At 39.0% G+C, this 21,365-nt stretch overlaps 2 protein-coding genes across 2 annotated transcripts; both read right to left on the reverse strand.

The window, feature by feature from the left end:
• Positions 1-504: 504 nt before the first annotated feature.
• On the reverse strand, positions 505-2,488 carry LOC108204950 (probable cinnamyl alcohol dehydrogenase 1). Its single transcript, XM_017374650.2, has 5 exons — positions 2,278-2,488; positions 2,076-2,189; positions 1,700-1,927; positions 959-1,401; positions 505-841 (listed from the first exon to the last, which is right to left on the reverse strand). The coding sequence occupies exons 1-5, from the start codon at positions 2,370-2,372 to the stop codon at positions 642-644; spliced, it is 1,080 nt and encodes a 359-aa protein (XP_017230139.1). The 5' UTR covers positions 2,373-2,488; the 3' UTR covers positions 505-641.
• Positions 2,489-2,979: 491 nt separating this feature from the next.
• Positions 2,980-6,908, reverse strand: LOC108204948 (RNA pseudouridine synthase 4, mitochondrial). Its single transcript, XM_017374649.2, has 10 exons — positions 6,530-6,908; positions 6,353-6,424; positions 6,106-6,261; positions 5,968-6,015; positions 5,790-5,870; positions 4,777-4,890; positions 4,529-4,630; positions 3,987-4,098; positions 3,585-3,631; positions 2,980-3,471 (listed from the first exon to the last, which is right to left on the reverse strand). The coding sequence occupies exons 1-10, from the start codon at positions 6,803-6,805 to the stop codon at positions 3,118-3,120; spliced, it is 1,362 nt and encodes a 453-aa protein (XP_017230138.1). The 5' UTR covers positions 6,806-6,908; the 3' UTR covers positions 2,980-3,117.
• Positions 6,909-21,365: the final 14,457 nt, after the last annotated feature.

Genomic DNA, 21,365 nt, shown 5'->3' on the forward strand with positions numbered 1-21,365 from the left:
AAGATGGAGCGGCCGACTCTCATTTTCAACATATCTTTTGAATCATATTCAAAATAATAATCTTAAAATTTATAATAATCAAAAATACTGTATGTGCCAGCTATATATTGGAATAAAATATATATTGTAAATATAATATATATACTATATTCTAATTTTATCATAAATATACTCTAGTATTTTTATTTAAAATTCACTTAATTTATTTATTAATTATTTTAAGATTTAATTAAAATTATTTTAATCATATAAATAAGAAAAGTCTATGAACTATTTCCTCTCTGTGCTCATTTTCACTAGTAAATACACAGTCTAAGCCGACTAATAAAGTTACTGTTTACCAACTTGTAATAGCAACTCATCCCTACCAACAAAAAACAACATTCTTGTCTGTTTTGGGCAGTAATATGATCCAGCATCTATCTTGTAGCTTGGTATTGTTGATGATTATGAACATTTTAAAGATTCTAAAGATAAAATGCCATTAGCTATAATTTGCGGAAATGGCAAGAAAAACAATTCATGATGCTATTGAGTACCTCAGTGTTTATTAAGATGAACTTTTATTACACATTCCAGTAATTAACAAAAACACAAACTATAGTTCACACTTCACAGAGTGACACTGGCTCCTACGTTTCTTAATCAAGTTTGCTTCCAGCAACATCGACAACAAATCGGTACCTCACATCGTTTTTCTCCAACCTCTTAAAAGCAGTGTTTATGTAATCCATTTTCACAACTTCAATTGTTGAAGTGATTCCCTTTTCATTGCAGAAATCAAGCATTTCTTCTGTTTCTTTCATGCTTCCGATGAAGCTCCCTGTGATCACCTTCCTCCCTTCATAAATTGAGAAAATAAAATGTAAAACTGTCAACTCCTATATGTTTACAGAACTGCTAAAACATTTTACACGCGTGATTTTATTCTTGATATCAGGATGTGTGAGTGACTTACCAAGCATGACCATTGGGGACATGAACTGTAGCGGAGTGCTAATAACACCTGTCAGGATCAACTTCCCATCATGTTTCAGCAACGAGAGATAAGGTTCAAGTGGGTGAAAAACAGGCACTGTATCTATGATGTAGTCCAGTGTATCTTCAGCCTCGTGCATCTGAGTAGCATCTGAGCTAACAATGTAGGCGTCAGCCTTGAGATGATCCAAAGCCTCTGCTTTCTTTTTGGCCGAAGAGCTTATTACAGTCACGTGATGCCCCATTGCTTTTGATAACTTTACTCCCATGTGTCCGACTCCTCCAAGCCCCAATATACCACCTCTCAATCCGCTGATATGTTTTAATCCAAAATGGGCCAAAGGACTATAAACTGTCACACCAGCACAGAGTAGAGGTGCTGCCTGCTCTTGTGCCATCCCTTTGGGGATCTTCACCACAAACCTGCAACACGTTGAGAATACTTGGTAAAGTAGAAGACAGCCTTAATCAACTGACATTGGCAGCGCTATGTTGACGCCTGAACAGAACTGAAATAGTTTGGGGAATGACTGGCCAACATGACCTAAGTCAATAGTCTTGCTACACAATTTGAGAAAAATTGATGTATTTTGTATTTGATTTAAGCTTATGCAGTAATAGTCCAAAAGAAAAAGAAGATAGATAACTTAATGACCACTTTAGTAATGGTTTAATTAGAGTGCAACAAAAATATAAAGGTGCAAGAAGCAGGTTTGATTACTTTTGGTCGACTACCATGGCACGGGAGAAACCTCCTTGAGTGGGCTTGCCATCCGTATACACATCATTGTAGGACCAGATCCTCTTGTTGCAGTATTGTTCAACATCTGCTTTGCACGGGCCACAAGTTTTGCAGCATCCAACAATTGTGCCAACACCAACACAATCTCCTACCTTAAATTTGCTCACATCTGATCCCACCTCCACAACCTCACCGACCACTTCATGCCTTGAACAATACCAAAAACATTAATAAAATTCATTATGAGTACCCAAAAGATAAATGAGTGCGAAAACTATAAGAATACCTCCCTGATCACATATATATATCTCTGTGATCTTCACTATCGACAATGATCAAAAAAGTAAAAACATACCCGGGAACCATGGGGTAACTGGACGCACCAAGATCGTTCTTGATCTGATGAATATCAGTATGGCAAATCCCGCAGCAGATGACCCTTATGTAAACATCTTCAGGGCCTGTCTCTCTGTTAACACGTACAGACTACAGATACTGATACATATATAAAAAAATGAAAAGAAACATAAGCATAACTGAAAAAGGTGGTGAGAAACCTGAGGATGTAGGAGTACGGCGAAAGGACTCCAGATGGATCTCTTGCTGCCCATCCTATAGTTGATCTGTCCATTCCCAAGCTAATCTCTCCCATATCCTTATGAACAAACGATACGTATATGTTTTCCGAGTTTTTTTATATAGGCAGAGGGAGAGCAGTAGTGAAGTGATCTGTAGGAAAAATGGTTTTGGTAGATGAGAAGCTGAGGGGGGCGTGGCATGGAAAATTTGACATTGAAAATGAGACATCACCTCCTGGCTGAAGGCTGTTGGCGGGCTAGGAGTAGGTGAACTCATTTTTGCCCAAGTAACTCACATTCCTTTTTATATTCTTGCCCCTTCTGCTTTGATGATTTTATGTTTCTTTTGCCAAAAGAATTCAGATATCCACCGTACAAATATCTTTCTTTCTTGAAATTTTCATTCCTTACCATTCATCTGTCTTTCTTATATGTTCTTTTTCCATGAGAGCTTATATTTTTTCAACAAATGACTCCTTTTTCTATAAATATGGCTGACTTTAAGAAAAGCACAAGAAGAGCATGACAATGCCGAATCAAGTTTAGCTATTGAATCACTGAAATCAAAACGTTACATGAAGCTTCTTATAAATTTTGAAAAGTATTGAACCTCTTCAAACAAACACTTAGATCAAACATGTTAAAATCATCCTAACCTATTCAAAGTTCAGAATACAATCCTCAAAAAACAAAGTCGATGGCTTACCACATTCCACAACTTCTAATCTACTGTTCAGGTTTTATCTTATTTGTAAGATACATATAGAAAATTAAACGAATACCTTTCTAACAAAACTTTGAACAATCAATTAATATAGCTCAGGAATTCAGGATGTCCCAACTTCTTTGCATGTGATATGGAAGAGGAGCATCCAACTTCAGGCTTTCGAGATTCGCAAAATTCTGAGGTGAACATCTTTGAGCACGATCTAAAGCGGTGGACACATTTGGTAAAGTCATCTCCTTGCAGTGTAGATGTAGCTTAGGCCGCTTATCAGATATACTTCCATGCTCCAACTCGAGACCAAATGGTATTTTCTTCCCCTTCAGAAGCTTTTCGTCAAGATTTTCTTCAACATTAGAGGAAGGGAAATATTTCCGATGAGCTTGCCAACCATACTTGAAGTCTCCGACAATTGGAGTCCCCAATACTTCCGCACAGTGAACACGGAGCTGATTAGCGGAAAAGGAAAGGTAGAGTGAGATCACATATTAGTGATAGATACAACGGCTTTTTATATAAAGAGTTCTGACACAAGTACAGAGAATGGAACTGTGAATGCTACCTGATGCTTTCGACCGGTGCGAGGGCATAACTCCAACCACGTGTAACCTGCAGGTTTACCAAGATATTTAAAGAATAATCTGAAAATATGAAGGCGAAGCCAATGGAAGATTCCCTAATTTTGGTTTTCCGGATTTTACAACCCCCATTGACTGTAAACTGTTACAGGGACTCAAATCTCATTCAAGAGTGTACAACTAGCATTAAGGCCAGTTCATTTATCGAACTGCTCAAGTTTTAGGGGAAGCAGGAATTAGTGAAGAACTAGCGAAACCAGAATTTGAAAATTTTGAATTTGCAATTATGTTGGGCAGCAGAGTCTTAACACCGAGGTCACTAGCAACTCTGCCGTTTATATTTGTGAGTTCCAGAATTTGACTATGTAGCATGGTTCAGAGCGGACCATGGCTAGAAGATCCGATGACCCGATACTCAGTTATAGCATGCTGAGACGGCATACTATTTGCATTATCAACAACTGTAATCCGCTCAGATTTTCCATCATCCATAACCACCTACATAAAAGAGAGTTCCAAGTCAACATTTGAATATTAGGTACATCAAGATTAGAAGACAAGAAAACAAGTACATCCCTGCCACAAAGCAATAACCTCTTTTCTCTTTGAAACAGTTTATAAAACTTTCCTGCTCATCTTAAGAAATTGGAGTGAAGCAACTACTGTAAATATATACTTAAGTCTAAACCCTTCAAACTGTATGGATTTGCTTATGATAAGCCAAATAATATCAATCTAGCATCTTAAATGACTGTCATTTAATAATTTAATTATAAAATGTGTTGCAGCTCACTGGTAGAAAATGATTCTACACTCTTCAAATGTATCGCACGCTTCAAAGAAAATGTTATACATCTTTAAGCTAGGTATTTTAAGAACGAGGAAAAAGAAGCATCTACCAAGATTTGATTGACAAAGATTATCTGACCTTCCCCAAGGGCAGTGATATATTTCCTTGTCGACGTCTTGGACACCCAAAGACAAGTGCCCAATACTTCCTCTGCAGTATTTCCTTTTTTTCTTCCAGATCCTTAAAAACAAATATCATTAAAGAAACATATACAGCTATACCAAAACAAACACATCACAAAAATATATTAACCAGTACTACTACAAACTTGTTTATCCTCGTTTTCTACTATAACAAACAAACAACAGATCAAGCAGGTTACACACCTCAGTCGAAGCTCCAAAAGTCTTCTCACGGAAGATTGAATGCAGAATGGTAGTACTTAATTGTGTCCTCCCCATCACCAAGATACCACTACTATCTCTATCAAGTCTATGCACCTAATAAACGGCAAGCTTGTCCCATGGCAAGATTAGCAACACGAAATCAGCACTAGGCAGGAACATCTTTAACTGAACAGAAACTAAAACCTTACAAGTGTTATGGATTGTGACTCTTTAACTTCACGCCGAATACTTAACTGATAACTACTTGCTGTATTGTTGAATAAAGAAAAAAAGCTGAGAAGAAAGGAACTAAAAGGTAGAATGAGAAGCACCCTTTGTGGCCTGGTTTTATGATATTGTGGTGTTGTGTTACTTGTGTAAATCATAGTTTGTGTATATATTTTATCTCTATGTTTCTTTCTTCTTCCAATTATTCCTCTAATAGCACATTCTATAGAACTACAATAATCTTTATACTCTTACAACTAATATGATCTCGTTTGACACAGATATAATATCATCGTTATTAAGTATAATAAAATTAGGATATGCGAAGATCAACAAAAAACAGGGGTTAAATCCCAACAGGTGAAATTACAACGAATTTCAAACCCACATTGTGGTTTAAAACATAATTAAAAGCACATGATTTGACTATAAAGTATAAAAACCTGACTTGATATATAAACAAAAAAATTGAGAAAATTATCATAAACTTCTAGTTTGCCTATAAAAGTCAAACTGTTAAAGAAGAAATGAGGAATAAAAATAAACTATTGGAAACTTCTAAAATCTCCAATCACACAATCTCAAGCTACTGAAACAAGGGATTTCGTGTTTCAATGATAAAACTGGGTCATCATTTATTTGGTACATATAAAAACACACGTGAAGGAGAAAACAGTCGACTAATAATTATTGCAGGCAGTTAATACATGCATTCTACCAAGCTGCTTAATCATGTACCCTTAAGAAAACTTGGCTAATGAAGAACCAAAAGTGTTTATACTCACCAGCCGTGGAGATTCTGAGTTATCCTGCCTAAGATAAGCACCGGCCAATTCATCCAGACTTCTCTTGATGCCAACACCTCCCTGTTAAATGGTAAGTCTATACACAGTCAAGGAATTTCGATTGCAATAAGTAAACCACAACACAAATATATCACGCACAAACATGAGCACAACTTACTTGAACAGGCATTCCGTGGGGTTTATTGACAACAATGATGGCTGAATCCTGCAAAGTATTCAGTAAAAGAGCACTACCCTGTTACGTATGGAACAACATAACCGCACGTAACTTCCTAAATTTGTAAAACATCAAGACCTTGTACAATTCAAGGCTCTGTACAAACTTCTGCTCTTCCTCATTGTAACGACCCTCAACCTTTTCAGCTTTCTCCGTTTTTGCAGAGGACAACTCTTCAACAGTCTTAGGAAGAAATATCTTATCTCCATATTGCATAGCATCCTTGGCTCCCACCTTCCAGAAAATTAAGAATACAACAAAACAACAGTATTACTACAACTAAAGATAATCAATTCAGCTAAATTTTACATGCTATCAAAATTACCCGTTTAACTCGTCGCTCTTGAGCTAAACCACCTACATCTGAACTCGAAAAATCAATAGATTCTCTTCGCACCTAGTTCAAGGGAAAACTTAATTTCCACAATACACAATGAAGAAGCCAATGAATACGAAAACAGAATAACAAAGTACAAAACACAAGATATTAGCATTGTTATACCTGCCTCAATCGGAACAGTTTCTGCACAAGAGACCTGGGCAGCTGAGGGCAGCACTTGATAATCCACTTGAGCGCCGTCGTTTCGCCTTGGGTTTCAGCCGAATTTCTCGAATAAATTTGTTTTCCCAAGGCAGAAGCATCGATGGTGTGAGTGTAGGGAGGTAAAGTCAACCACTTCCCTTCAGTTTTCCGGTCAGTCGCCGTGGTGAAGTGAATACAGGGAGCTGGTGACGTGGGTAGCGACGGTCGGAGAAAGAGTCGTCGGAAATGCGCCATTTTTGTTAGGGTTTAAGAGCAAGAGTGCGACGCTTTGGAACAATTGCTAAAAGTTGCCCGGTCCCAGGAACGTGGGCTGAGCCCATTTCTACCGGGACCCCTGACCAGCTCTTAATTAATTTACGGGGATGTATTCGATTGGGATTTTAATGGATTGTTTTTAGTCTATGGATTTTAATGTATTGCATGAGATTTTGATTTTTTACGGATTCTTGATAAAATGTCGCAGAGTTGATAGGATTTAGGTACAATGCTTCAAAATCCCATTGATTTTGGTGGGATTTCAAAAAACTTAAAATACACTGAAGAATGCCACAAAATCCATCATTTTATGAAATGAAAAAAAATCCATCAGCATTTGAATACCATCAGATTTTAATGGATTTTAAACAATCCCAATTGAATACCACCGGATTTTAAAGCATAATTTAAAATCCCAATTGAATACCACCGGATTTTGTAGCATAATTTGAAATCCCAATTGAATACCTCAAGATTTTAATGGATTTCTAACAATCCCAATCGAATACCCTCGGATTTCATGAATGCAAAAAAATGCTTTAAAATCTCAATCCAATACACCCCTCTTAATTGAGAGTTACCTCACATTTTGTTACTATTTTTTTTTTCCAAATGACGTGGGAGACACATAACTACTCGTTTTAAACTTTTAATTGGATGGTTGATGTGCATATAAAGCGTCAAATTATTATTAACTAGTTGTCAAAGCCGCGCTTCGCGGCGGCGTACAATAGATATTCATAATTTTTCAAGTAAAATATAACACTAAATTTTTAATATTAATATCGTAAATTTTGAATAATTAAAGAATAGATGAATGTATTCAAACACATGTACCTTTTACAATTGTATAGTGGCTATAGTTACCGTGTTGGTGAATGTAGATGATTCATATCAAGGTGATTATAAAATTGGCTTGTAAATTATTTTAGAAAAATTAATTATTATGAGATAAGACACCGACAATTTGTAAATTATTGTGATTATTAAGGTGTACACGTGTATTTTTTTAATTGTATAGTGGCTATAATCAACATGTTGGATGTGTCGGACTGTTGATGGATGTAGATTATACATAATTTAAAAATTATTTTAAATCAAGACAATGACAATTTCATTAGCAAACTATTAAGCATAAATATAAATTAAAAATTAATTCCACTTGATTTTCAAATATCAATATAATGTCAAATAAATTATCCCCTGTCAATTCCAGATGTCTTGAATTGTATGCAGAGAAAGTAATGTTTTTTATCTATCTAAATCTTATATTCAAAAATAGGCTTGCATATAACAATGTCTAAATTCTAATTTGCGTTTCAATTTTCATTATCATCGTCATCGAGCATCACTATCTTCCTCCTTTTTCCTAACCTTGAAAATAGCTTTTCAAATGTTCACATGACAGTCCACATTCCAACTTGTTACCGCCACTCATGCTTCATTCTCGCGTCCTACTTCGAAAAAAACTTGATTACTAAAATAGAACACATAAACATACTGCAGTTTGTCACGGGAGTATCCTAATATATCTCGATGTAGTAAGTATGTTATATTATTTATTGTTTTTTTAATTTTCATTCTGATATTCCATCAGTTATATCTCATTATTTATTAAGGATAAAGATAATGCAAACGGAAGAAAATGATAAGACTTTTTAGAGTGCACAATGTTTCTTTCAATTTGATCAGTGATTTTATGTCCAATACAGCTTTATTATAGCGCACCTTGGTTACTTGTAATGATTATAATCGGACAGTGCTGCACTAACCGTATTGACCTGGTAGCTACCAGATTAAGGTCGTCTTAAAGTAGACCATTGACCCGTACAGGGTAATTTATTTTGAATATTGGACTTATCAGTATTAAGTATGTAAGTCTAATTGCCAAATTTTAAAAAAAAAAAAATTGTATGTATGGACGTTTGCCTGCAGGATCAACGACACCAAATATAAAGAAAATTTAAATTGCCTAACAAAAAAAATTAAAAAATTTTCATGTACGACCACTATATCGAGAATAATTATAGATTGTCAAAAATAATAATTCTATTAAATTTTACAGTACGTATAACTATCATAAGAAGCACGGATCAGGTTCAGAGAGGAACAAATGTGGTTATAGAGAATAATATGTAATCAATTTAAATTATTCACGGGAATACTATAATACTAATATAAATTACAAACCCAGAGTTCCTATGAATTTAGTACAAAAACATAGTTTTATGCCATAAAAAAACTGATATATTTTTTCTTGGACATTTATACCACTTGACTGATCTTTATACATTTTTAAACACAAAGTTTTTATCTTTGAACCTAGTTTTTAGATTATAATTTTATTTTTTATTCGAAATTAAGAAAATTATTTTTAAGATGTATAATTTGAAAATAATAATAAAATAACACTATAAGTTTTATAAGTTTTGAAAATAAGAATTGTATTTTTAAAATTGTATTTGTTCTAAGATTATTATTTTGAATAAATAGAATCCTACTCCTATTCAGATTGCCAAATAAGAAAAAGAATTGTATTACCTTGTGCAATCTTTGAACCTGATTTTTAGATTATAATTTTATTTTCTATTTGAAATTAAAGAAAATTATAAGATTAAATCAAACAGTTCTAGACACGACGCGCCACCTATTTTGAATAAATAAAATCCTACTCCTTTTATGATTCCTAAATAAGAAAAAGAATTGTATTATCTTTACGATCCTTTTACATTTACAATACTTGAACCTGATTTTTAGATTATAATTTTATTTTTTATTCGAAATTTAAGGAAATTATAAGACTTATCGAACAATTCTTAATTTTATTTTCTATTCTAAATTGAAGAAAACTATTTTTTAGATATATAGTTTGAAAAAATTTAATAAAATAAGACTATAATTATATAACTTTTGAAAATAAGAATAATATCTTTCTTAATTGTATTTTTTCTATTATAGCTATATTAAATAAATAAATAAAATCCTACTTCTTTTACGATTTCTAAAGAAGGAAAAGAATTGTATTATCTTTACGATCCTTGGACCACATTTTTTGATTATAATTTTATTTTCAATTCACATTTTAAGGATTTTTTTATGTTATAATTTGAAAAACATTAATAATATAATACTATAAATTTATAACTTCTGAAAATAAGAATTGTATTTGTTCTATGATTGTTATTTTGAATAAATAGAATTAAAATTGTATTATCTATACAATACTTTAACTTTACGATCCTTAAATCTGATTTTTTGAATTTTAATTATATTTTCTATCCGAAATTTAATAAAATTATTGCCTTCTATTTTTAATAAAAATTAAAAATTTAAACTTATCACATTACAATTTATTTATGGAAAAGTTGATTTATAAATTTTTGTCCTCTAATAACGTAACACATATTTAAATTATATTATGACTTGCTCAGGCGGCGGCTAAGAATATACTCCCTCTGTCCCTTTCGTTTTTCACACTGCTCGACACACAATTTAATATACATATAAAATATAGTTTTATGACTTATTTTTAAAAATTTTGTTTTTTGTATAAAAATATACATATCAAATTTTTATTCAGAATAATAAAAAGTTCACAATAAACAAATAAGGGGGACCGAGTGAGTATTATTTACTACCTACTTGTAATATCTTCCCCTGATCAGTCCCAAATCTCGAAGGATCGAATCGTAAGAACATTTCGTAACGCATATATATATTTGACATAAGACCATGGAAATTGTATAGAAAGATTTGGTTTAAAATTTCAATTAAAATCAACAAACGTCGTGGATGTATAATGTTAGTTTTCTAAATTTTATTAATTTATCAAAATTATTAATTAAAATTATATTACTACCAGATACGGGATATGGAGGCATCAGGGCATCATCCCAAAATCTCCTTTTACTTCAGTATAATTAATATAAGAATTATACTTCTTTAATAATTTGTAATGTATAAATAAAAAAAATAAGAATTATATTACCTTTATGATTCCTAAATAAGAAAAAAGATTGTATTAATTTTTAGAATCCTTTTCCTAAATTCTAGAATATTACCTTTAGAATCCAGTAAGAAAAAGAATTGTATTATCTCTAGAATTGTATCAAGCCTGATTTTTAGAATTATAATTATATTTTCAATCCGAAATTTAGGAAGCTGAATCGAACAATTTTAGAGACGCCCTGCATTTTAGAATCCATTTTCTAAATTCCAGAAAACTTTTGGAATCCAATAAGAAAAAAAAAATTTATTATCTCTAGAATTGTATTAAGCCTGATTTTTTGAGTTATAATTATATTTTTAACTTGAAAATTAAGAAAAATTAGAAAATTGAATCGAACAATTCTAAAGACTATAATTTTATAACTTTCGAAAATAAGAATTATGTTTTTTATTGTATTTTTCCAATGATTGTTATATTAAAGAAATAAAATCATACTCCTTTTACGATTCTTGAATGAGAAAAAGAATTGTATTACCTTTGCAATTCTTGAATCTCATTTTTAGATTTTAATTTTATTTTCTATTTAAAATTTAAGAAAATTATTTGTTAGATATATAATTTGAAAATTTTTAATAGTATAAGACTGTTGTGAGAGGAATTGATACAACACTCTCAAAACTATATTGCACAGTCATAGGGATATTCGTTACAACTACGTAACGGCTAGCTTTTAGAGGCTACCGTTAACATAAACTATAAGAAAAATAATGTATTTAAGGGCGGAGCTCGCAAATGACCAAATAATGAGGTCGGAATTATGGAATTCCGTCCCGCAATTGCCCAGAAATAATGTCACAAAGGTAACACGTGCCTCTCTTTAGAGTGTAGAACTTGTGATTATGAATCCAAATCCCGTTTACAAGGTGCCTACATACCCTATTTATAGGGATCAAGCCCATGTAGTTCTTGATAAGCGTGAGTGAAAAGATAGACTCTTATCCCCTCTAGTTTAGGATAAATCAGCCTTCCTTTGTAGTTATCTAGCGGAATCCCACTCCAAGTAGGTCACTTGAAGTCTTCATCTTCGATATACATTCGATTATATGCACTAGATTTGTATATCTGTTGTAATTATCTCCAAATAAGCATAATTATCCTTTAATGGTGGATAAATAACAGAAGAAAAGTCATGTTTGGAGTTTGCTCCCCGTTCTGCCCAGACGGCGGAAGCCCTGCCAGCGGCATCCCCTAACTGCAGCCCTGTAGTTGAAAGCCAGGATGCATTTAGCGGTAACCCCTAAAACGCCTTCAGGTGCAACCCCACTCTGATGGCAGCCTCCATTATGCTCCCAATGCAAGCCCATATGCCTTCCTGTACGCCTTCAATGGTTCACCCAGCCCTGGTGAAGCCCAATTTTATTTACCAAATGCCTCCAATAAGCCCAAATAAAGCGCAGACAATACGATGGGCTATAAAATAAGCCCAGGGAGATTTTATGGCACAATAACTACCCCCGGTTCTTCGAAGTATAAAATACGAGAGGAACCTAAGTACGGTAACCCTCCGTCATCCAGCTACAAGCCTCCAAACTGTGTTAGGGGTTGTTCGCAAATTATTTTTAAGCTTACGTGGGCAGGCCCGGTGTAAGAAAGAAGAAATAATTTGGAAATACCTCCTTCATGATTATTAAACAATTTACACCATAATTTAATTCACCATGAGCCCTGAATATAATTTGCCAAAATAATTAAAATTATCTCCAAAAATCTGCTCGAGCTTCCGTAAATTCAGCTCCGCCCTTCTAGTTTCCCACGTGCATCACAACACTTCGAAATAAGACTGATCCCAAAGATTTCGGGGTTTTATCCAAATTCAAATTAATTTAAACCCAACTAAAATCCTAATTAGGTGGCCATTTGCAGAGTTCCAGCCGAACTCTCCCTCTTCACCTGCCTAGCCTTACCTCGGGAAGCCGTGCGCCATCAAGGCTACCCCTGCACCTTTCCAATCCAAGCACGCCACCTGGCGCGTGTGTCTCCCACTGACCACTACTAAATATACACCCACATAAAGCGTCGCTTCTTTTTTCTTTAACTCTAAAACTCTCCACTTACTTTTCTCTTCACACGAAGGAATTCAGGCGCTAGCTACTCCCCTCTCCGGCATCTACTTCGGCTTTCCACCTACTTCCGACCAAAGGTATGTTTCTTAAATCTCTGGTTATCCCTTTTCTTTTACCATCACACCATGTTTCTGGCTAAATGTCTATATGATCCGTGCCTGTTTGATTTCCATTTTCTTTCCGATTGTTTACTTTGGCATGCGTGTGCACACCCCCATTTGACATGCCTGAGGTTATTATGATAGACCAAACTGCTAATCTGCTCTGTATGCTCTTGTAACCGATTGTACACACCCACTTTTTGAATGCACACACACCACTGGCCCTAATTGACTCGGATTATGCTCTGTTCGTTCCCCAACTGGATTATCGCTTTCGGTGTTGTTTTGACGCTGTGTCGATTCGAAACCCCAATCGCAACCCTAGACAGAAAACCCTAGGTTCCCAATCGACCTTAGGGGGAAGCTCCTTTTTCGCGATCGATACCCCTTTTGTGTCCTTTGTTTGCTTTGAATGTATGATTATGTGATTTGTGTGTTGTATTTGATTAGCTCGTAGGCTAGTGTAGCGATTGAATGCGTGTTGTTGTGGTTTAGGCTAGGGTCAAAATCGGGCTTCCCGCCCTGGACACCTTGCTAGGCTTCCCATTGATAGGCGGAAAATACAATTCGTCACCTGCAACCCTTATGATCCCCCTTGAGGGAGAATGTCCTTTTATATCCTGGGGCTTCAACCGGAGCCCCTTGGCGCCTACCCCATACTTGTAGGGCTTCATCTCTGTAGCCCAGCCTTACACAGACCTTTTTTTTCCTTTTCTTTCTTTCTTCCATTTCGCCTTCTCCAAGTTGTTTCCCTTCTTAAAATCCTTATTGATTCCTCCCTTTCCTCTTGTAGATGTCTCAAGGATCTATGTCCTCTCACTCTTCCCAATCTGCTACCAGCAAGGCCCCAATCATAGTGGTTGACACGGGATCATCTCCTAGTCTGGACCCCTACCCCGTGCAGCCAAGCTTAGGGGTTAGCTCTAGAACCCGCTCCAAGCACATCTCGGTGGTGAAGGAGCTCAACTAGACCACCTCTGAGTCTAGCAAAGCGGACGGGGCCCGAGATCCCCCAGTGGATGTCGCTGCCTATGCCTCTGAGGGGAACCTAGAGGACCTAGAGCGGGAGGCCGAGGCTTCCGTTGAGGTTGTGGAGCCTCCATCTGTGGTCTTGGCCTGCTAGTACATGGACTCCATCATGAATCCTGCCAGGTTGCAGTCCCTCTTGGAGTCCTGCAACCGTGGTTACACCCTGGTGATCCCACAGCCTGGTGAGAGGTGCCACCGCTTCGATAGCCTTAGGCCGGAGACCAACTATCCCAATGCTGTGCTTTCCTCCCAGTTCTTCAGGCTGGGGCTATCTCTACCCCTTCACCCCTTCACTTTCGAAGTCCTGGACTTCTATGAGGTTGCCCCTATGCAGCTTACCCCGAACTCCTACCGCATGGCGGTATGCCTCTACATTCTCTACGACATCCATCACGGGGTGCGGATGTCAGCTCTCGAGCTAGGCTGGTTCTTCTAGCTGAAGCTTACTGGGAGAACCCCAGGGTTCTTCTACTTGACAGCTTGGAATACCCATCACAAAAAGGGTATCAAGGGTAACCGCCAATCGATGTCTGATTGGCAAAAGCTCTTCCTTTACTGCTATGACTACCCCGTCTACAGGAAGAACTTCAATCTCTCCCCTAGTAAGGCAGTTTCCTCCCTTGTCCATTGTTGGTCTAGCGTTAGGCTTCCTGTTTAGTTTTCCTTATACTTGTGCTTGTTGTAGACATGCCAGTGCAGACCTCTTTGGCGGGAGAGTCACTTGAAAGGGCCAAGCATGTGCTGGGGCTTTCCACCAAGCTGGGTGATGGCTCCAGCCTGCTAACTCCAGAGAATCTGGAGAGGCTTGGTTTCTCCACTACAGTAGTGGAATCCCCCGTTGACGAGGGGGGTGTAGGTGTGGAGGTGACCGGAAGCCCAGGTTACCTCTTAGCTTAAGACCCTGCAATTATTTATCTTTAATGCTATATGTCTTGTAAACTTCATGTTATCCATGCCACTTGTTTTGTAACTTTTATGCTATCTATCATGCTTGCATCCCTTTATGTCCTTGCCAATAACTGTGTAGTTTCTGACTATTTCCCTTGTCTCCCTTTTCTTGCAGAGATGACTTCCAGAATCCCTTCATTCGTGAAGAGGTCCACAAAATATGAAGACCTGTTCGGGGAGGCTTCCGGCTCCCGGGCTCCCGTCACTACTCCTCCTATCTCCCAGGCTCATGCTTCCTCCATGGAGCAGAAAAGAACTTCCTCAGGTTCCCACAAGAGGGAATCCTCTGGGGCTGCTGCGGCGGGAACCCCCGATGATGCTCGCTCCGGCAAGAGGCTCAAGTTGGAGGCGGCTCGCAACTCCCCTACTTCTTCTTCCTCCTCGAAGACCCAACTCTTCCACCGGATGGTCGAGAGCTAGATTCCCGAGGCGGTGATTCGGGAATGGGACAGGCTTATGCCGGTTGAGGTTGCGCATGATAAGGTGGTGGCTACCGCCAAGAGCCTGTTCCTTGACCTGAAGATTTTTGAGTACGTTGCTGACACCGTCAGGGTTAACGAGACCATGAGGACAGATCTGAAGCAGGCCAAGTCTGATTTGGCTTCCGCTATTAAAGAAAAGGACGCCTTCCAAAAGGCTAATCTAAAGTTCAAGGAAGCGGAGGTCAAGGCCTTGTAGGAGAACGAGAAGGAGGAGATGGTGAAGATGGGGTTGGAAGATGAGGTTGACGGCCTGCGCAGGCAAGTCAAAGAACTGGAGCTGCAGGTGACGGGCCTCCAGGACACACCCACTACTATGAATGTTGGGAGGAAACAGCGAGAGGCCACGATATTTTAGGTCGGGGTCGCCGCGGGAGTGAAAGACTGTGTCCAGTTGGCCTACCGCTTTTTCCTTGACAACGACTAGGCTAAGCTGGGGCCTGATGCGACCGTTGCCTTGGAGGAAGCCAAGGCTGAAGATGCTCTTGGTCTGGAGAAAGTCGAGACAGGCACCGAGGGCCTTTTTGGGGGTCCTGTTGTAGGCGAGGTTACGGCTGAAGCCCAGTAAAAGGCTATCGAGGCACCCTCTGAGGACCCTCATGTGGTGGCCTCATTGGAGACCCTAGCTGCAGCCTCTCCGCGAGACATGATCTCTCCAGATGCTCCAGCCGCCAGTGAAACCCAGAAGGCCTCCTCTCCCCCAGTTGCTTCTTGATCCCTCCATCTCCGGTTTATTAATCAAACTTTATTTATTTAAGAATTTTGCGCGTGGCGCTTGTCGTCATGAATTCTATACTTTTGGATGAGGGTGCGGGCACCTCCGAATGCTCCTTAAGATATTTTGATATTGTAAGGGCCTCCCCCTATTGGTGTGGGGAGGAATTTCCTTTGCAATATATTTCTTTTATGTAACTGCTTTTACTTCTTCATTCGTCTTGCATGAATTCCTTGCATTCTTTCTACCGTTGTATGTATTTGCCATCTAACTTTCCATGCAGGTAAGGAGAGTGAACAAAGGGTGTAACCTTATATTAAAATACGTTGTAAGCCCAGTTATCCGGGTTTGTGACCCATAATATGCCATCCCTGATATTGCTTTTTGTCGAACGAATGTAGAGTTCCATAACTTTTTTTTTGTCATATAGAGTGCCATAACTTTAATAGACTTGCTTCCCCGGCAAACTTGGTAATAATTAACCTAAGCTCGTCTAGACTTAAGTTTGAATGTAACATTGGCGCCCCTCGCGTAAACCCCAAGAGTAAGCCCCGAGAGAAAGCCTTAAAGTAATCCCCAAATGTAAGCCTTGGAATATTCCTCAAATGTAAGCCTTGCATTAATTCCCCAATGTAAGCCTTGAAGGGCTTTGATAAGCCTTAATTCCAATAACCGCAGCCTTGCAAGCTTGAAAAGCTTGAAACCTTGAAAGCTCTGATAAGCTTTAAACCTTGAAGGGCTTTGATAAGCCCAAAACCTTGAAAGCTTTGATAAGCTTTAAACCTTGAAGGGGTTTGATAAGCCCAAAACCTTGAAAGCTTTGATAAGCTTTAAACTTGATGGGCTTTGATAAGCCCAAAACCTTGAAAGCTTTGATAAGCTTTAACCTTGAAGGGCTTTGATAAGCCCAAAACCTTGAAAGCTTTGATAAGCTTTAACGTTGAAGGGCTTTGATAAGCCCAAAACCTTGAAAGCTTTGATAAGCTTTAACCTTGAAGGGCTTTGATAAGCCCTACTTCCAATAAGTGTAGCCTTGCAAGCTTGAAAAGCTTGAAACCTTGAAAGCTTTGATAAGTTTCAACCTTGAAGGGCTTTGATAAGCCCAAAACCTTGAAAGCTTTGATAAACTTTCCTTCCAATGAGTGCAGCCAAGTTGTTGAGTTGTGTTTTCCAAGTTTTAATATTTTTGATGAATTTTAATCCAAGTAATGTTAATGATATGCCTACTACCCCCCGAGTTCTTTAGCATAATTACAATTATGGTGGAGAATTAGATGCAATTGAAGCCCTAACTTCTTTTAAAGCATACATGAAGCATTCAATTAACAATCATGGTAAGCAAGCAAGCATATACAAGATTTTCATAACGGAAAATTTTGAAATTTTATTGAATCACATGGTAAAAAGTTGACATAACATATTTTGGGGGGGGGGGTGAAGACACCACCCCCCGAGCATTCTAGCAAATAAAGCAAATAGTTGTCTGATAATTTTCCTAAGAGCATAGCGATTACAACTAATAAACCGCCTTTATTGTCCTGGCCCCAAAGCCGAAGCCTATAGAAATACTACCCGGGTGAAGCTACTGGTAATACCACTTTAAGTGTTGGGCGTTCCATGCCCGTGGTATGAGTCTCACATCCGTGTTTGTAAGGTGATAGGTACCTTCCCAAAGCACTGTCTTGATGATGTATGGGCCTTCCCATTTGGCACCGAAGGCTCCATGAGCGGGAACCCTCATATTAGGCATCATTTTCCTTGGAACCAGGTCTCCCGTTTTGATGGGTCGAGCCCTCACTTTCCTGTCGAAGTATTTAAGGGTCCTCTGCTGATATGCGGCAAGTTTCAACTGAGCCGTATTCTTTACTTCTTCAATCAGATCTAGGTATAGCCTGTGGTTGACCTCATTATTCTCAAGGTCATAGTTGTCCTTTCGAACAGATCCTGCTCCGACTTCCACGGGAACCATGGCTTCACATCCGTATGTTAAGGTGAACGGGGTTTCGCCTGTGGTACATCTTGGGGTGGTATTGTAAGACCACAATACCATTGGAAGTTCTTCGGGCCAACATCCATTTTTCTCTTCTAGTTTGGCTTTCAGGGTGTGCTTGATAATTTTGTTTACGGCCTCCGTCTGACCGTTACTCTGAGGGTGACACACTGCTGAGAACCCTTTCTTTATCCCAAGGCGTTCACAGAAGTCCATCATCTCATTGCTATCGAACTGTTTTTCATTGTCAGATATAAGCTTATAGGGAACCCCGTATCGACAAACAATTGCTCGATAGACGAAGTCTACCAGCTTCCTTGCGGTTATGGAAGCCAGGGGTTCAGCTTCAGCCCATTTAGTGAAGTAATCTACAGCCACAACTGCGTATTTCGCACCCCCTTTTCCTTTGGGTAATTCACCAATCAGATCTATCCCCCAAATAGCAAACGACCAGGGGCTTGTCATGGTTTTCAGGGGTACCGATGGATTCTTGTTTGTATTAGAAAACCTTTGGCAACTGTCACAAGCTTTGGCAAAGGCATGAGCGTCCTTGTAAAGGGTAGGCCAGTAATAGCCCTGACGGGGAATCTTGTGAGCGAGGGAGGCACACCCCGAGTGATTCCCACAGATTCCCTCATGCACTTCGCGCATTATGTATTCACATCTTATCCCAACAACACATCTGAGGAGGGATCGATTGAACCCTCTTTTGTAAAGAACTCCATCGTAGATAACATACTGGGCTGCCTTGTACCTTAACTTTCTGGCTTCATCCTGATCTCCAGGTAAGGTTCCATTGGTTATGTATTCCTGAATTGGGGTTGTTCAAAGATCAGATTCCTCAACCTCAACGTCCAAGACCTCAATTTTAGGGATGCTGGGCTGATATTGGATTTCGAGGGGGATCACCCCAAGCATGTGTGCATCCCTCTGCGAGACCAACTTGGCTAGGGCATCTGCATCTGCATTCTCAGCCCTTGGTATTTTCTCTAGCTTGACTTCTCTGAACTTCTCAATTAGCTCTTGGGCATATCGCATGTAGAGATTAATACGGGGACCCCTAGCCTGGAAGCCTCCCCGGATATGCCAGACTACCAACATTGAATCACTGTAAACATTAATATTTTCCACCTTCATCTCCAAGGCTAGCTTCAGCCCCGCTATTAGGGCTTCATACTCCGCGTCATTGTTGGTGGCTTTAAAGTCAAAGTGAATGGAGCTTTGCAGCTTATGACCTTTCGGGCTAACTAGGACAATGCCAGCCCCAGCCTCATTTCCATTGACGGCCCCATCTACGTATAGGTTCCACCATGGGGAACAATTCTCGGGTATGGTTATTGGAGACTGAGGTTCGAGTACACATTCCATCCTTTCAACCTCAAAAGTGGGTGGAATTTCCAGTATGAAGTCAGCTAGTGCTTGTCCCTTGATAGCGGTCCTCGGTTTGTATTCAATGTCAAATTGGCCTAGCTCGACTACCCATTTCATGATTCTTCCAGAGGCTTCCGACCTGTGTAAGAATTGTCTGAGGGGGAAGGACATTCGCACTTCTATCTTGTGAGCCTGAAAGTAAGCCTCAGCTTGCGGGAAGCCAGTATTAATGCATAGGCTAACTTCTCCATATCTAAGTATCGGGTTTCAGCATCAAGTAACCTTTTGCTCACATAGTATACCGGTTGTTGGGCTTGCTCTTCTTCCTTGATCAGGACGGCGCTAATCGAGAACTCGGAAACCCCTAAGTAAAGGATTAAGGCTTCACCCCCCGTTGGTTTTGCCAACAGTGGCGGGCTTCGAAGTTACTTTTTTAGCTTCAGGAAGGCAGCTTCGCATTCTGTTGTCCATTCGAATTTTTGCCTCTTCTTTATGGCTGCAATGAACTCTCTACATTTATCTGAGGACTTTGAGATAAACCGGTTTAGAGCGGCAACCCGGCCCATAAGGCACTGCACCTCTTTTACATTCCTAAGCGACCTCATTTCGATTAAGGCTTTGATTTTCGTAGGGTTAGCTTCGATTCCCCGGTGATTGACAATGAAGCCTAGGAACTTGCCTGATTCAACCCCGAATACACATTTTTGGGGATTCAACTTCATCCTGTAATCCCTTAGTATGTCAAACATTTTTGATAAGTGTGCCACATGATCATCGGCTTCCTTTGACTTGACTAGCATGTCGTCCACATATACTTCCATTGTTTTCCCAATCTGGTCCTTAAACATTTTATTAACCAGCCTTTGATAGGTAGCCCCAGCATTCAACAAGCCAAAAGGCATCCCAATGTAGTAGTAGAGCCCCCTGTCAATGATAAAGGAGGTATGTTCCTGATCTGGCTCAAACATGGGGATCTGGTTGTAGCCCGAGTAGGCGTCCATGAAGCTTAACAGTGCATGCCCTTCGGTGGAATCCACCAGTTGGTCAATTCGAGGGAGGGGGAAGCTATCCTTGGGGCAAGCCTTGTTCAAATCAGTGAAGTCAATGCAGGTTCCCCACTTTTCGTTAGATTTCGTCACCAATACTGGGTTTGCTAGCCATGTGGGGTAGAAAGCCTCTTTTACTAGGCCTGCCTTCAACAGTCGGTCTACCTCTTCTTGAAGGGCGGTAGCCCTTTCCCCACTGATTGGCCTCCTCTTCTGTCTAACTCCCTTTCTGTCCAGGTCAATATTGAGGCGGTGGCACATGATTTCTGGGTCGATCCCGATCATATCCGAATGGTCCCAAGCAAAGACGTCTAGATTATTCTTTAAGAATGCAGCCATGGTTTCCCTTAGGTCCGGCCCCGATTGCTTTCCAATCTTTAACTCTTTAGAGGGGTCGGATTCATCCACCAAGATTGATAGAGTGTCCCTAGCTGCTCCAGTGTTCACCAGAGTTTCCAGCATCCTTGGGTCGAGGTCAATTTCAACTGTAACCTCTTTCTTGCTAGCCTCTTGGGGTTGCGTACCCAGGATTTCATGAACGGGAAGCCGTGTCTGGTCCCCAGGTTGATAAGTAACCATAGCATTGTTGAAGCCATAAAGCGCCTCGTGACCACTTTCTTGTATTTTATTTTGGGGCTGCACTTGACTGGCCCCTTCAGAATCATTGTCAGTGACATCTTCTACGCTTCCCTTAACCAGGGTTTCAACCACGTCAATATTTTCCACCGGGGATGCGCCCATGAGGGTGAGCCTTCCATGTCTAGTATGTGAGGCTTCAAGGTATGGTT

This window comes from Daucus carota, chromosome 1, assembly GCF_001625215.2.
Source record: "Daucus carota subsp. sativus chromosome 1, DH1 v3.0, whole genome shotgun sequence".
NCBI classification, from domain to species: Eukaryota; Viridiplantae; Streptophyta; class Magnoliopsida; order Apiales; family Apiaceae; genus Daucus; species Daucus carota.

Excerpts from the sequence above, each read along its gene's own strand:
- LOC108204950 (XM_017374650.2), bottom strand. The coding sequence starts at position 2,372 with ATGGGAGAGATTAGCTTGGGAATGGACAGATCAACTATAGGATGGGCA. Across the intron at positions 1,928-2,075 it reads AGTTACCCCATGGTTCCCGG|GCATGAAGTGGTCGGTGAGG; the intron begins GTATGTTTTTAC and ends GTATTGTTCAAG. Across the intron at positions 1,402-1,699 it reads GCCATGGTAGTCGACCAAAA|GTTTGTGGTGAAGATCCCCA; the intron begins GTAATCAAACCT and ends AACGTGTTGCAG.
- LOC108204948 (XM_017374649.2), bottom strand. The coding sequence starts at position 6,805 with ATGGCGCATTTCCGACGACTCTTTCTCCGACCGTCGCTACCCACGTCA. Across the intron at positions 6,425-6,529 it reads AACTGTTCCGATTGAGGCAG|GTGCGAAGAGAATCTATTGA; the intron begins GTATAACAATGC and ends CCCTTGAACTAG. Across the intron at positions 3,632-3,986 it reads CATCGGATCTTCTAGCCATG|GTTACACGTGGTTGGAGTTA; the intron begins GTCCGCTCTGAA and ends GTAAACCTGCAG.